General features: G+C 40.8%; 2 protein-coding genes across 2 annotated transcripts in view; one reads left to right on the top strand and one right to left on the bottom strand.

Annotated features, from left to right (window-relative positions):
• Positions 1-745: 745 nt before the first annotated feature.
• LOC134538297 (uncharacterized) overlaps positions 746-16,824 on the bottom strand; it is a 146,253-nt gene continuing 130,174 nt past the window's right edge. Inside the window, exon 8 of the mRNA XM_063379484.1 lies at positions 746-1,932. Within this exon, the coding sequence (XP_063235554.1) occupies positions 1,773-1,932 (160 nt within the window). The 3' untranslated portion in view covers positions 746-1,772. The remainder of the gene's footprint in view (positions 1,933-16,824) is intronic.
• LOC134538298 (uncharacterized) lies at positions 11,099-15,518 on the top strand. The gene is made up of 2 exons (XM_063379486.1): positions 11,099-11,550; positions 13,998-15,518. Exons 1-2 carry the CDS (start codon positions 11,376-11,378, stop codon positions 14,768-14,770), a joined length of 948 nt encoding a protein of 315 aa, XP_063235556.1. The 5' UTR covers positions 11,099-11,375; the 3' UTR covers positions 14,771-15,518.

Here is a 16,824-nt window from a genome sequence, read left to right as displayed (position 1 = left end):
TAACCACTAGACAACAGGATAAACTATGAATGAACTAAAAGTGCCGACAGTGCAGTAATGAATGCTACCTGGTTGCCTAGGTCAACAGCCAATATCCACCCGAAAAAATATGCATGTGGCTTGATTTCTTCCGGACTACAAAGCTATAGAATCTTACAATACTGGATCAAAGACTTTCACCGTATTTCAGGGGAAAAACTGTAAGTGGCAAGAACATATTTCTTCTGAAAATGTGTGTGTGTGTGTGTGTGTGTGTGTGTGGGGGGGGGGGGGGTTTACTAAAAACATTTTGTGTTTACAAATACCACAATATAATGATGTATGAAACTTAATTTCAGACAGGTAATATTTTTATTTGTTGAAAATTTATAACTGAAAAACCAATGGTAACTCTGCAGTGAAAGTATTTACCTATATTTTCACAGAAGGCAAAGGAACAATTCTGCTTCTATACATTTAAGTTTTGTCTGCCACAAAAAAAAATTAAAATATATTTCTACAGGTATATAGAAATAAATATAATCAACTGAGGTTTTGTTCATCTGGACTGTACCTTTAACAACCTTTGCACCCAAAGGTGTAGTGAGTGCTTAAATTACAACAGATTTAAATATTTATATTGGATCGTATGACTACTAATGAAAGGTATTATTTCATTGATTTATGTATAATTATTTCAACTTCTAAACTGGCAATTAATTTTATGTGAAAATTTAGATTTGTAAATCATGGAATTTGATCAAGCTTTCTTTTTTTTTTTTTTGTCAAATATGTATGTCCACAAAAAGTTGTTGATAAATAACACCTACCTAGCATCATTTTTCCATTCCAATTTTTTGTTACTATTATATATAAGTTATCGCTTAATTGTTTTCGAATCACATATGGTGGCATACATATCGCAAATGAAAATGCACACAATGATACTCAATATTCAAATTCGTAACTCCTGCCCACCGACACTTAATGAACTTTTCACCCCAACTCCCACACTTGTGCAGAAGGTCTAGCACTCAGTTGTAGTTAACACCAATCGGTAGAACAATTAGCTAGTAGCCTCTAGAGTACTCTACTTCCATTAACAGCAACACCTTATTAAATTTTGGTTACAGGAGTCGTACAAGTTACAGCCCACGTGAACAAAACCAGTATTAAACAAGCAATAAATTAACATTTTAAATAAATTCTTTTTTGGAGTGCAAACACTTGGCAAGTAATATCCACAACTATGGAAATGCACATTTTCTTGTAACATAAAATATCTTGACTTTACATTGGATGTGTTATCCATTTTGTAGGGTTTATTTGATACCTAGAGTTCTTGGACTTCCCACACTGAAGAGTTCTTGGTGAGATCTATTGTAGCTTCTTTCACGAACGTGCTTTATTGCAGATAAATAAAAGCAAGCTTACAGAAATGGATCTTGCAAGTACAACATGAAAAATATTTTGGCCGCTGCTACTTGTTTAGTCGAGTTATCATTTTGATTAGTTGCGCGTCGTAACAGCATTGCAAATGTTCAGTGTATCCTACCAAGAGCCAGATCAGAACGTGATAAATGTCACGTGGTGGATATTTGCAACACCACCACCATAAAGTCACTGGTATGCCCAAAATTTTATGGCTCACTTCTGGAATAGTTCTAGTGTCAACTAATATTTGAGACAGCACTTGGACAAGTTATACACACATCATAAGTGTTCGGTTCACGGAGCACAAACGTAAGGACTCGGTTAAAACGTTCTGTTCGTTATCTTTCAACACTTGAGTTTCAAATGTCATGATAGTAACGCAGCCTGGTGCCCAAATTCTCAGACTCGAACATGGCAATGTTGTTGTCGTTTGCGCTTGCTGGCGGCAGGACTCTGCGGTACAGCCAGTCGTTTGAGTTCACAGCGGCCGGACCAGGACCCGTGCACAGCACCGGCGGCCTGCAACAGTCACGCACAGTTTGTGACCAAAAGACTTTTCCAAAAACACACCTAAACACCTATGATGAATCGTGAAATATTCAATTTTTATACTACATGTCACAAGCCGACAAACGGTTGGAAAAACTTCGTAAGGCTGACAGAACATGCGTAGCCATTACTGAAGACTAATACCTAGCAAGTGGGGCACTCAACAAATAAATACATGACAGAAACAGCACTCAATAACACTAAAAAAAAAGTCTGAATGCAATAGTAAGTAACAGAAAACGAATAAAGAATAAAACGGAATGTATAACATTACAATATCAGATCCACATAGTTAAAATTAATTTAATTAAAATGATGTAGAATGCAGGGTGATGTAAACACATGCAGCTGAAATATAATGACACCTTCTCATATTTTAGGGCCATTATTGCAAGTAAAGATTTATGGTTAAAGTTTAAATTTGTTAATAAATTACCATTGCTTTACTCAAGTCAACGTGGTGTACGGACCTAAAGCGCTATTGCCAAAAGACATTTGCTTGAGGACCTAGAAAATTATCTAACCTTTGTCAAAAGCTTAAAGAAAATTAACATCAAATACGCTGTTTACTGGATGTGTAAATTCTGGAGTGACGTGAAAGAATCGGCACTTAAGAAAACCTGGAAAAACAACACCCTGAAAAATTATACCACTTTCACTTCAAACGAAGATGATTTTCTTATTATATTCTCTTTATTTGAGATTATGCTAATGCAGCTGCAATCCACATTGTCAGTTAATCATAACACTACTGTAATAATAATTACTGTCATCCAAATAAAATACAACTCTTACTATCTGTAAAAGACTTGAACATTACATATTACATAACAAACATAATGCAATTATTACCTACTCTACAAACTAATATGTATACTCTACAAACTAATATGTATAAGAACAAAGATTTTAGTGAGAAACTATACTTTACATGACATTTTGCATCACACATTTATGCCCTGAGACTAGGTGATATCCTCCATGATTATAGCTGGCTCCTAGCCACTTGGATACTAGTTCAGTGCTCACAAATTCATGCAATGCCAGGAAAGAACCTGCAACCCTTGCCACATGTGGTTGAGCGATCAGCCACCCAGGAAGCCATGAGGAATTGACATTAGTTCATGTGTTTGTGTCGTCGAAACATATTACAGTAGATTTCCGATAATCTGCATGTTTGGTATTTTGTAGTGAAAAAGATAGATTGTCGGGCGGGTATCTCCCACAAATTGCTAAATGCTAAATTATAGAGCAAACACACCTGTAAGACGGTGTTTGGCAGCAAATGTTGTTCAGCGAGAACACAAAAAAAAAATGTCAACACAAATATGTACAGGCCAAAACTTAATTTACTATGGAAGAAATACAAAGCATTTTTTACCTTGGCTAAAACATTAGTGGTTTTTATCTTAACGTTTGCCGGGTTGAAAAGATTGAGTCTCACACTCCATGTTTATTTCTGTACGTTAACATTAGTTAAGGGCTATTTCTGTGGATTTATCACCATACCTTCCTTGCATTTGTTATTCTGTCACAAATATTTTCAAAATATATTTACTAAGTGTAATAAGTGTAAAAAGTTGCACGAGTAATAACAATTACGAACACTTTTGCAACTTTTTATACCCATTATATAACTCTCGGTAAATATCTGTCGAAAGTATTTGTTACAGAACAAATAAATGCATGGGAGGTATAGTGTTAAAGATACAGAAATAGCCCTTAACTAATAGCAATGACAAGAAAATGAAGAGAGAAAAAAAATCAATATAGCATTTGAGCCCAACCCTAGTTCATACACTCCTTGCTGGTGCCGGACCACTGGAAGCATCCTGTCTTCAGGAACTAAGTAGCTTTCACCAACATCTTCTTGGGGTGATACGACTGCTTCCACTAATCAGATTGGCTGTCAGTTGTCAATGAGCAGGTAGCCTCACAAATTTTTTTAACTTAAAAAAAAATTAAAGGAGTATCCTGGTGTAAAGAAGGTGTTATGCTCACGGCACTGAAGTCCAACTCTATAGTTATTTTAAAATCATGTTTGCCAGTAATTAGTTTTCTTGGTAATGTTTGGAAATCTCTAATCAATGTTGTAGTTTATTAAAAAAAAATTTACACTTCCTAAGCCGAATTAATTTTCCTGACTGATTGGAAGAGAAAAAAATCCAGCCACGACGGGTTACGACGAGCAGTGTGATCATTAAAATGCCAAAAATCACAGTCGCGACCCGGAGTCTTGTGTGCTGGACTCGTGGACTCTGAGAAATGTGGAGGAGGGCTTCGTCCCACGAGTGTGTCGAGACAGCCGGGGCGGGGTAGAACGATTACCACACGCCATCCGGCAATGATGGATGGCCACCACGAATGTGTTCTTCTCTTGTGGGATGGATAAGGGGAACGGGGCGGAAAAAGACGTCGGCATGAAAAAGGACAAGGGGGGAGGTGAAGGGGATCCTGGAGACGTTAAAAAAAAAAATGAGGGGTGGGGGGGGGGGAGGAGGAGGGTGAGAGAGAACGACCGCACGACGCGGTTCTCAGGAAGTGAACTCGAGGGGGGACGAGCGTATCCGAAATGAAATATCGGCGCTGGGCGTCGTCGTAAAAACAAGCCCCCTTGGAGAAAAAAAAAGAAAAGTTGGGGGGGGGGGGGGCCGCCATGTGCTCTTGAGGCAGCTGCCACGACCGACCGCTTCTGCGCTGACAGACGACGGACGCAGGGTCGTCCACAGGAACCACACAGAAACCCCCATCGTTAGTATTTAACGTACAACTTTTTTCAAACCCACAATCCAAAACAAAAAATTCTAAAGGCTATAATCGTCACTGTGTTACGTGATTTATGTGTATCAGAACACCCATCAAAGTTTTTCTATGAATTCTATTATTAAAAGACTTGTAATTTTTGATCTATTAGGGTAATCCCAAGCAATAAATATAAATATCGAAACTAACGTCATCCTGGTGTCCGATCCCCGGATTACACCCCCAGTAGTGTGTTTTGGTTTTCCTCCTGGCGCAGGCATCAGGCGCGAGGAGCTGGAGCTGGAGCCGTGGAGCCGGCCGATTGCTCTGATGTCACGGCGTCCATCTTGGACTCAAAAATGACTCAAAATGGCTCAAAATTTCTCGTTAGTGTAATTTTTACATGCTAGAGTACAGTAATCAATTATTATTACTGAGGTGCCCGCCATCTTTAAATTACACAAAACATGATGGTGGCACACTCTTAGTAGCTGAAAACAAGATGGGGGTGGCCTCCAGCAGATGAAAACAATATGGCTGACATGACACCATACCAGCTGATTATATACCTTCGTATTAGTGGAGGGAGGTCTGATGATTTTTATATTTGCTCTTACCGGTTTCGAACCAAGGATGGGAATCGACCTACTCAGTAAGTATTCAAATAAGTTATTTTTTTGATGAATTTCAAACTTTTTTTCATTAAAATCGGATAATAAATAAAGATTTTCAAGATGGCGTCCGTAACGATAATTGATACAGTGGTGACAATTCAAAATGTCGGGTGTGGTGTAAGATGTTTTTATTGCTTTTTATTGAGAATTTTTTAAATATATCAATAAATTACCGGTTTACTCTCACCAGAAATCGAACCGAAGACCGAAATCGTTTAAATAACTAAACATTTGAAGTAGGCAATTTTTTAAATATTTTTTGGATTTTTTTCGGAATTTCTAGCATTGAAATTATGGATTTTCAAGATGTCTGCCATAAAAAAACTGCAACATTAATAGGATCCAATATGGCGGTCGTAACATAAAGTGTAACGATGACATCGTACTCAACCAAGATGGCTGGCATAACGATGAGTGCAACAGTGGTTTTTAAGTAATATTTTACTAAAATTTTATTATTCAATTCGATTGATTTTTTTTAATGATTTTTAATTTTTTTCCCGATTTTCTAACATAAAAATTACGTATTTTGAAGATGGCGGACATGACTTCATACTAGGTGACAAAATATATACTTTGAAAAAAGTGGTGGGGGTCAATCTGCCAGCAGCCACCATGAGGAAAGGATCGGTCTCCATTTTTTTTTTGCCCTCACCGGGTTCGAACCGAGGACTCCGATCTCCATGTCATAAATGTATGCTTTTTAAATATTTTTTCATTAAAATCGGATAATAAATAAAGATTTTCAAGATGGTGGCCGTAACGGAAATTGCAACGATGACGTCATAAACCTAGATTATCGGAGGCTGTAGATGGATGCTTAAGCCTCTTTTAGGAATTTGTGTTCTTTCTAAGGCAAAAGACTTTTGGGGTTTTTCGAAATCCTAATTTTTGAATTTTTGAGTCCAAGATGGACGCCGTGACGTCAGAGCAATCGGCCGGCTCCACGGCTCCAGCTCCTCGCGCCTAACGGCTGCGCCAGGAGGAACCAAATTATACTACTACCACCCCCCACCCCCCCGCTAATTACTTTGCCCACCCGTGGACTAACACAGACCGCGCAGAGTCCAGCACCGAACGTCGTAACTGCCGATATAACTTTCAAACAAATTGTCACGGCCAGCGCCAAGATTATTTCGCGTGTTCGTTGGGTGAACTTGAAGCACGTACGCATCTGCTTTATCTTGATGATTGAATTACAATCACCGATGGCTAGCTGATAAAAAAAAAATCCTGACTTTTCCCTCACCACTAAATTAGTATCTCGTTGATATACAACACTTCACCGCCGCAAAAAGGCAACTGTAAATTATTTTATCGCACTACTGTCGATAGCACTGGAGTCAATGCGCGTGGTGAAAAGTGCTGGCATACTCACGAGAAAAAAGAAATGGTAGAAATACTTTCCGTAACACGTAGATAAGGGCAGTAAAGAGGGAAGAAAGGATGTGCATGTGGAACCTGGACAATTTTAAGTGGATCTCTGCTGTAGCTTTAAGTTTTCAGTAACCTCTTCATTAAAAAAAAAAAAAAAAAAAAAAAAAAGTTCCCTTTCTTTTCTCTGTTAGTGAAAGACTCCCCACTTGTCCAGGTTTCCCCTGTTGCTATGCTCCCTGTGACACTGCTGTTGACATGCCCTTGACCCTCAGCCTCAGTGGAAAAAGTGGTCACGCAATCACGCCTAACCCGTCAAAGGTCGTGATCTTGCTATCGACCAAATGGGCACGTCATGTCTTAATCGGCTGCTGCCACATTTCACCCGATAAAAAATTGTTGTGGCGTGAAAACTGTTGAAACCAAATTGGTTCTTTCGGTTCATATCTATCACACGCCACGTTAGTTTTTTTTTTCCGTCATTACTATTTATTTAAGGGCTTTTTATAAAATTTTAACTCGATGACTCCCTTGCATTGTTGTTCGCCATACATATTTTTTTAACAGATATTCACTTCGTGAATGTACGCACCTTTTAAACACCCGCGATATTAATTACAATTAGAAAATATCTTGTGAAAATATCTGTGGCAGAACAACAAATGCAAGGAAGGTATCGAGTTAGGACTTTAGAAATAGCACTTAGAAAAAAGTGTTTACCAAAAAAAAACTTTTAAAAAAATCTCAGCTCTTGTGGGCTTATTAAGAGATGCGCGTTGAAAGATGCGTGCTGTGTCATTTTTTTTTTACGCGGCTGTTTTCTCGGCCCATGTATTTCTTGAACGGTTGGTAGCGCTCCAAGAAAGCAGGGGCGGATCGCGGGAGGAACTGATGACAGCAAAGAGGACGAGAGAGAGAGAGACAGAGAGACACCAAGAAGCAGCTTGTGAGGAAGCCTGTACATCGCCGCTCAAAGCAATAAGGGTTTCTGTTCGGCGGCGTGGGCCGTGAAATTCTCTGGTTTCACGGGATCGATTGTATTGAACGTGGCCTCAGAGCCAACTCTTGTGATTTTGCAGGCCGAGGACATGGCGTACCGCGGACATGAGGCCACAACGTAATCACTCTTTTCAAATACACGGAGTGGCGGAACTTAGCGTATTTTTGATGTGTAACATCTTAGCCCTCGGTATAAGGCATTTGGTACGAGTAATTTCGTAAATGGAACGGAAATATTAAAACCTCGGTACTACCATCTGTGGCGAATGGCCTCGAACCAAAGCGCACAAAGACAAAGAGAAACTTTATAGTACTAACTGTTTAATGAATATTAACAATATAGGCAGTGTTTTAATAAAATTTATTGTTGAAAGTCAGGTCCGAAACAGGGGTTTAGTATCGTTTCAATCAATCTTAGCTTTTTAATCGGAGCTGTGTGTGCGTATGCGTGCGTCGTGTGTGTGTGTGTGGGGGGGGGGGGGAGAGGGCAGGTAATTAAAATTCAGATCTAATGAGAAATGTCATAGGTCCAGCATTTTTCCCTAAAATGAATAATTTTCGTATATTTATCAGGCTCGGCATTTTTTAAAAGGAATTCTACGTTAATTTTAGTGTCACAAGTTTCGTATTATGAGTATATTTGCAACATGATAACACACGAATTTGCTTGTTACCGAGGCTAGATGTTCACACATCACTATCTCACTTTTTTTCCTTCCGTCCGCAACCATAATACGACGTCATGTTAGAAAGACAAAGGCATAGACGAAGTAAAAATAAGTTCTCGAATTTCGAATGTTTCATGCGATTTTTATATCATGAATCGGTTTTATATCAGATTATACGAATCACAGGACGCGAAGCCGACCTTGAGGTTCGCCTCGCCGCCACACGCAGCGCGGCGTGACGTCACGTGGCCGCGCCGTAAACCCATGCTCGTTACCCTCCCTCCCTCCCTCCCTCCCTATCCCCCTAACCCACACACAACCCCCCACGGGAGGGGGGAACACTCACAAGCCACAGTCGCCACACATGACGGGTTCCCCACACAGCATCCACGCGCGGGGAACCTCGCTGCAACAAGGGCGTATGTGCCGTCGCCCCGCGACCGAATCGTTCTGATCGCAGTCGTTCCAACAACAAGACAGGAGGAGATGAGAACGTACAGTCCGTTCACGATAAAATTGATCCTTTTTTTTTTCTCTAGCCACTTACCACTGCTTTAATACTCGATTATTAACACCACCTGAAGATGTGCTCGTAAAAAGAAAATAACAAATAACTTTCATGGATATCATCCGATACTCGTTACATGTATTCGTCCATATTATAAATCGTGTTTATATTCTTAAAAAAAAAAAAAAAAAAAAAATGTATACGCGAGATGTGAGGTCGTAACGCTCCCCTTTCTAAACAAACTCCATCTACTCACTAATGATAGTGAATTTAAAACGTTGTGAAGTAACTTGAGGACATTTTGGACTTTTAACACCCTTTTTAACATTTTGGTTGTTCAGCTGCAGTTATTTACAAATGTGCAGAAATATTTTACATATCTTTTTTTTTCTTATTATTTATTAAGATTTGACATAATTTACCTGTAGCACCTCCTGTCGAATAATCTCGCTACGCCCCTCTTTCATTCGATCTCGTCCCCACTAGATGTATCATTCCGCATCCGGAGAGGAAGGAGGGGATGAACGAAAGTGGTACTATTTGGGGAAAGACTGGAGGGAAAACACCGGAAGAGGTGTGTTACCTGTTCGGGACCAGAGGGTTTAAGGAGGGGGGGGGGGGGGGGGCCGGTGTCACGAGGGTAGTGTGTGCGGGGCAAGGAGGCAGGTCTCGCTACTCCCCCCCCCCCCCCTTGCTACCACTATTCCTCAGCGCCTCTGGAGGGCTCGACACGTTCCCAGAGCCCCGCCCGCGAGAAGTGGCGCAGCTAGGACGCCGGTTGTTCTGGAAGCTTCGGATGTCAAGTGGACCCTCCCAAGGGATGCGGGACCACTGCAGAAGGGGCCTGACGCCAGTCTCAGGTGCAGTAACGGCGAGACTCGGGCTTCGTGTGTGTCCCGGGAGCTCGGGCCCGCCGAACAAGCATCTGGGACCGGGACGGCAGGCGTGGCACGCACGCGCACTTCTCCAACGAACCGTTTAGGTAAGACCTCTTTTTTTTTTAATTTTAATCTGCGCGGGTTGGCCATGTTTGCTCGGACCACCCAGAACTGAGGGGGCAGGCCCGCCCCACCGGCGCTCGGAGCTCCAGAACAACACACATGGCTGCATGGCCACCACGCACGTTACAAGTGAAACTTCACAGAGAGAGGATAAGGATGTGCACAAGTATGCTTTGGTATACCTAACTACACTAGAACACCACCAATTTTTTTATAGGTTTAAAAATCATAATTACTACCCTGACAAGTGTAAAATATAAATATAAAAAGTAAGCTTTTCACTTGCCATAGGCGGGAGCCATAATTTTACCAATAGAATTTTCAGTTTTTTTTTTCTTTTTAAATTGCATAAAAATATAGGGATAGGATGTTTGTGAACGATGCTTAAAAAAAAAGACCCAATACAAAGTACAAATTGGTCCGGCAGATTTTCTTTGTTTGATTTTATTTTTATTTTTAAGCGGGCCTTCTCTATTTAAAGGGTTGGTCACCCTTCAGCTATAGGACTGTAACTTACATCAGAACCAAGGTCGGTCGAAGACCGCAGCGCGGAAGCCACCCTCCCTACAGCGCCAGGGGTAACATGATTACACAGGGGTCTGTAATCTGCTGTTTACTTACGGGTAGGCCTCATGGCGTCTCCCCCACCCCTTCCCATATCCTCTCCGTAGTCTGGGATGGTTAGACAGGCTCCCCCCCCCCCCCCCCCCCCCGAAATGTTATGAACCAAACAAGTCAACATTGCATTCGAATAAATTTTTTTTTTTTACCTTAGGATCCATAATAAAACAAAGTGCATGTAAACAAACAATATTTTTTTCCAGTAATTCTGAAAAACAATTAAGCTTCGTTTTAACATATCACATTTCAGTAAAATACGTTTAATCTGTAGCTGTTGTGACCAGTGCCTCTGATCACGCGAGTAAAACCACTGTTCAGGTTAATTTTTAAGTTATGTTTTACAATAATATACTTATGTTGTGTATTTTCCCACGATCTAATTTAATGGTAGTATGGTTCTTTGAGACTGTCATGTTGGCAACGTGATCGCCGTACGTGATTTATTTTTCTGCTAAATGCAGCACGCGGCAATTGCGAGTGGTGTGTAAATTTCCACTGAATTCGTGAGCGGGCTGCAGTTCGCAAGATCTCGCCACACGGCAAGCCAGGTGTTTGGGCCCTGACACACGAGCGACCGAGTCGCGCGACTGAGACGCGCGACTCGGTCGCCGGGAAATCGCTTGCCATAAGATAGCATGGGCGTGGGTGAGAACCTGGCACACGGGCGACTGAGCGCGTCTCCATCGAGCGTCTGTCGCCAGCAGACGCGAATCCCCGCGACAGATCGCGGCGACCAGTCGTGCGGGAGCCTTGCACACGGGCGACTTTTAGCCGCGCGTCCGAGCGACTGTCGGTCAGTATCTGGTTGTATGTGCTGGCGAGGAAGATGGCGTTCGATTGTGACCGTTTTATAATCGAAATAGAATCAAGGCCAGCTATTTGGGATTCCAGATGTGATGAGTATGCTAACAAATGCAAAAAGGGAAAGGCATGGGAAGAGGTGTGCGATATGTTCGTTGAGAACTTCAAAGCCATGGATAGCGTCCATAAAAATAAAGCAGGTAAGTGTAATTTATAAATATAAGTGGTTAGTGGTGATCTGAATATTTCGTGCAGCCCTGCATTCACTTTATTTGTTTCAAATGTATTATAAACATAATTGTTCTACGTGAAGCCTATTTACTAGACAGAGTATTGCAATAATTTTATAAAACTTATAAAACGAATATAATATTTTTTTTTCATTATTCCTTTATAGAAACGTTACTACGTTTTTAAATGATTTACAATCGTGAAGATTACTGTTCAAAATATTTACATTATTGTCGAAACTGTTTGGATGTGCCCGCTGCATTTTCGTATCGGGTGTTCTCTTCAAACGTCCGTTTAAGTATTCATATTACCACGAACCACCTGATATTGGCAATAATTACAACACATGTGAAATATTGTATAGTTAATATATCTCTTAACAACAAACAGGTGTGAAATTTTAACAGTTCGTGTTATTCTTCCCTCATAAAATACAAAACCACTGTGCGTGCATGTGAGTCATTGCCAATGTAAATAAATTAGCTATTAATGGAAGGGTTTGTTTTCAAATTACATTGCAGTATTTTGCTTCTACGCGGAATTCATTGTAACTTACGCTTATGTCTAATGTTTACGATAAACATAGAAATACAAGTAAAATACGATATAATATTGTTACGAACGTGGGAACGATAGGGTTCGAAAGGATAGCCCCTTTTTTTAATTAATTATCACTATTTTTATTGGTGCTACTATTTACAGTTTTATTTACAAGTTATCCTGGCTTGATATAGGCTCGAAATAAAGAAAGTCTCTCTCAGTCCGTCACAGTCTTACCGCAGCCACAGATCGCCGTAAAGTGTCCGCCGATGTCACACAGGGCACTTGCTGGCTTCGCCGATGTTATACACTCTCTTCCCAGAAGTCGCCCGGTCTTCGCCGCCTCGTCGCACAGGTCTTCGCCTCTCCACACTGCGCCAGACGCGCCACACAATTATCTGCTCTGATGCAACCGCCCCCTGCTGATATAGAGGTCGGCCTTACATTTAGAACCTTCGAGATGCTCTTTGACATTGCGCAACTAGGGACGTCCAGGATTACGTGCTGGGGCCGGCGACGATGTCGGAGAACATTCAAGAACCGTTCCATTGACCGACCAGGTGCAGCCAGGTCATTAGCGCAGGCAGGGCGAGGGTGAAGGGGGGGCAGGCAGGCCGCGTGTCATCAAGATAAAGATAAGGCACGCGCGGCGCTAATCTGTTTCCGAGAAGAGCATCGCTCCGTCCCCACTGCGACTGGGCTTGCACGTAACAATATAATTAAAAGTAGCGTAACAACTAACATAATTCCAAAGTGAACACATTTTCGCATACGGAAATTTTGTTTTCTCTATATTTTGTTTATGCCACAAAATTCACCATGGCTACTGTCCAATGTAACGGTTATACGGTTATAACTATTACGTTGTTGAATGTGACACCTCTATAAAAGTTAAATTTCACTAGTATTGTTCACTCTTCAAAGCAAAAAATATTGCCATGGCACTGACCCTTGTTCACTAGAAAAGTAATCGGAAAACTTTTCTCGGATTGTTAAAGCTGATCGTGTATTTCCTGGTCGTGTAAGCGGCTCCCCTTCATCTAGTCCCACGACGTTCAGAGTGCTGTCAAATTCAACACCATCCCTTTCTCTAACAAAATTGTGTAAAATACAACATGCTTTCACTATAGTTTCTGCGTTTTCAATTTTCACGTCCAATGGCCTGTGAAAGATACGCCACTTATTTGTAAGTATGCCGAAAGTGCATTCGATGTAACGTCTGGCTCGTGACAGCCTGTAGTTAAATATTTTCTTTTTTTGAGTAAGATTTTTCCCACCATAAGGCCTCTGCATGTGAGTTGAAAGAGCAAATGCTTCGTCACCTACGAAGGTAAAGGGAAGTGGCTCTCCATTTTCAACTATTGGCCTATCACTTGGGATGTTCAACGTATTATCCTTCATCTTCTGAAACAGCTCACTGTTTTTATATATTGCTGAGTCTGATGATTTTCCATAAGAACCAACATCAACAAATAAAAACCTATAATTAGAGTCGCATAATGCTAACAACACCATGGAAAAATATTTCTTGTAGGAAAAATAGGTTGACCCACTTTTAGCAGGTTGAATAAGCCTTACATGCTTGCCATCTATTGCTCCTAAACAGTTTGGGAAATTTGCACGTGTTCCAAAACCGTCAGCAATCTTCAGCCAGTCCTCTTGCATTAACTGCGGGAAACATGCTTCATGTAAAAGCCGCCATATTGTTTCACACACTTCAATAACAATCTTGCGACATGTGGAAATTCCACAACGGAATGTGTAATGCAATTCTGTGAACGAACATCCTGTAGCAAGGTACCTGCAAAAAAAAAAAAAAAAAAAAACACACACACTAAAAATATGCACCTTACATTATTGTTTTTTTTTTTTTCAGCTGCAGATCTGCAACGGAAATGGAAGAATCTACGTGACTGTTTCAGAAGAGAACTGGCTAAACAGAGGAATTGTAAATCAGGTTCTGCAGCAGATGGCAGGAAACAATATATATATTTCCAGCAGTTAACTTTCCTATTGCCAGTATGCGACACCAAACCTACAACAGAAGAATCTCCAGACTTGCACACGCAAGCCACACCCGCAGCAGCTACATCTACGGCACCTACTTCTCTTAAAAGAAAAAAACCGTCACCAGAAACAGAAGAACTTGAGCTACTTCAGTCGCTTAGAAGAAATATGGAAAAACGACATGCAGGTAGAGAAGAAGAAGACAGTGACAGGCATTTCTTGTTGAGTCTTTTGCCGTACTTCAAACGTCTGCCAGACGATATGAAACTTGAAGTTCAAAGCGACTTTTTAAACACCTTAAGAAGGTACAATCAGGTGTCAATTTCTGGTCATCGATGTCCTTCTCAGACTTCTGTCTACCCTCATTCTTCTCCATCAGTGATCACAGGCCCATCATTTGTTTCGCTTCCATACCCTAGTAGTAATACAAGTACCTCTGGAGTACGCAACCAACAATTTACACCCACCATCAGTCAGTCTTACAACTACGGGTCTCATTCAACTTCAGAAACATCGCAGTTAATGAGTCAACCCCAGCAGCCGCTGCAATGCCACGCCTTATCACCAATGTCACCAGCAGCTTCCTCATCAGTATCTCTCCAGTCTGATACGTCAAGTATTTGTGAAGACTATTTTAACTGATACCTAATAAATTATAAGACATGTGACCTTCATGGAAAGAGCAGTTTCAGTGAATAACAAATAAATATGTTATCTAACAATTTTCTTCTAAATTTATGAAAGAATTTATTTTCGTGTGCAAAACGATAAACATTTATGTGTTGGATCTTTGAGACAATATCGTGTCACGTAATAATAAATGTTACTTATTTGGGGTATGTTCAGAAAATGTTTTTTTTTAATAATATGATAATAAATGCTTCAACTATACCCTTAAAATACATGTAACTGTCTAATTAAATTATAATTTCAGCCGTAGCCAAACACATTTCACTCCTGTGTTCCTTGTACAACTATGAAATGAACTATTTGTCTGCTTATACAAGTGTACCCACCTTAATGTAATTGCAAGTCTCTCTTCAGCAGGGATACTTCTTCTCATACTTGTGTCAACTTTTTCAATGTGAATTTTCAGTACATCCAGAAGATCCGAGAAAGTACTCCGAGACATTCTGAAATAGTTAAAATATTTCGAATTGTCTTCTTTTAGCTCACTCATAATCGTATAAAACTGGCCCCTTGCTAAGCGGTCTGCAGTTATTGGGTGCATCCATAGTACACGTTGCCTGCGACGACGCCGGCGCCGACGGCAACGACGCCTTAGGACAATGCCAAGAACTGTTTCTTCGTCGGTGTCCATATTCACAGTGAAGAGTGTGTCGCGTGAACCTGGCACACGAGCGTCTCGGTCGCGCGGCTGAGTCGCTCTACTCGGTCGCTTGGACGCTCGACTGCAGTCGCGCGTCTCAGTCGCGCGACCGAGACGCTCGTGTGCCAGGGCCCTTTCTGCTGCTGCGAGGAACGTCTGTGCGGCGGCCCATCAACTGGGTGCTTGGAACACGCGGTGGTAAAATTGCGCGTTGCCATGTTACGCTCCGGCCGGCGACCTGCCATGTCAGTAGCCAGCTGGTGGAACTGCAGTGACGGCGGTGGAGCTCGTGAGATAGCGATGACCGGCCTGCCAGTACATTCGGATACGTCAAGTCCGCGCCGAAAACTTCCGTGGTGTAAACTGTGGAATTTTTTTTTGTTGCGTTTAATATTTTTTTTGAAACGTTTTAAAAAGAGTAGTAGGAAAACGACGTCGTATATAATTAATTTAATTACGTATTTTTAAATATATAATAGGGCTTTAATATTTTATATTTTTGGTAATTTCATATGTTGTATGTTCGGCGGTATTTTCTTTGGTATGCCGAAGCTACTAAAAAGTAAAAGCACCAATAAATTATACGTTAACCCGTTTATTTGTTATATTTCAGCTCAGCTATTATTATTGCTATCGCTAGGTACTTCTTAAATTTGCTACTGCTCACGATCTTATAATATGGGTAGCGATCCAGATGTTTGCGGATTTGAGTTGAGAATATTTCTGATGAATTTCTTTTATAATGTTTGCGCCTCCGTGGATAAATAAGACTGCTCATGGTAAGACGTGGGAGACCTAAGATGCACATAAAGTTCTGCCATTCCCGATTACACCCCAACAATTCACCTTCGGCCAACTTCGGGATTTGTTTCATTTTTTGCGCAGGAAAAATGAATTCAAATATTAAAAGTGGTCGGTTAGGTTAACTACATTAAAATAAACAGAGAAATATATATAAATAAACCCGAGGTTGGCCGAAGGTGAATTGTTCGGGTGTAATCGGGAATGGCAAAACTTTATGTGCATCTTAGGATTTCCGGTAAGACGTGGGGACTGTCACTGTCTGTTGTCCCACCAGGGATCAGTGACACTGTATCTAAACGGTTGTCGGTCATTGCAGTCAGAGTACACTTAAATAAAATATATTTTAATGTTATTAAAAATTTTGTTATTGAATTGTATTATCAAAATTGCACAATAATAGCATGTTAAATGATTTAAAAAAAAAAACAGCGTTTTACGCCCTACCCCACCACCTCACCAAAGCCCGGTTTACGATTTTTCATGTTTTTACAGAGTACGAAAAATAATAACTAAATGTAGCACTGATAAATATTACCGCATACAAAATAACACTATTTCAGAG

This window comes from Bacillus rossius, chromosome 13, assembly GCF_032445375.1.
Source record: "Bacillus rossius redtenbacheri isolate Brsri chromosome 13, Brsri_v3, whole genome shotgun sequence".
Taxonomy (NCBI): Eukaryota; Metazoa; Arthropoda; class Insecta; order Phasmatodea; family Bacillidae; genus Bacillus; species Bacillus rossius.
Note: the sequence above shows the minus strand (reverse complement) of the source record. Positions and strands in the feature narration are given on the sequence as shown.

Coding starts and splice junctions, on each gene's coding strand:
- LOC134538298 (XM_063379486.1), top strand. CDS start 11,376: ATGGCGTTCGATTGTGACCGTTTTATAATCGAAATAGAATCAAGGCCA. Junction 11,551..13,997: donor CGTCCATAAAAATAAAGCAG/GTAAGTGTAATT, acceptor TTTTTTTTTCAG/CTGCAGATCTGCAACGGAAA.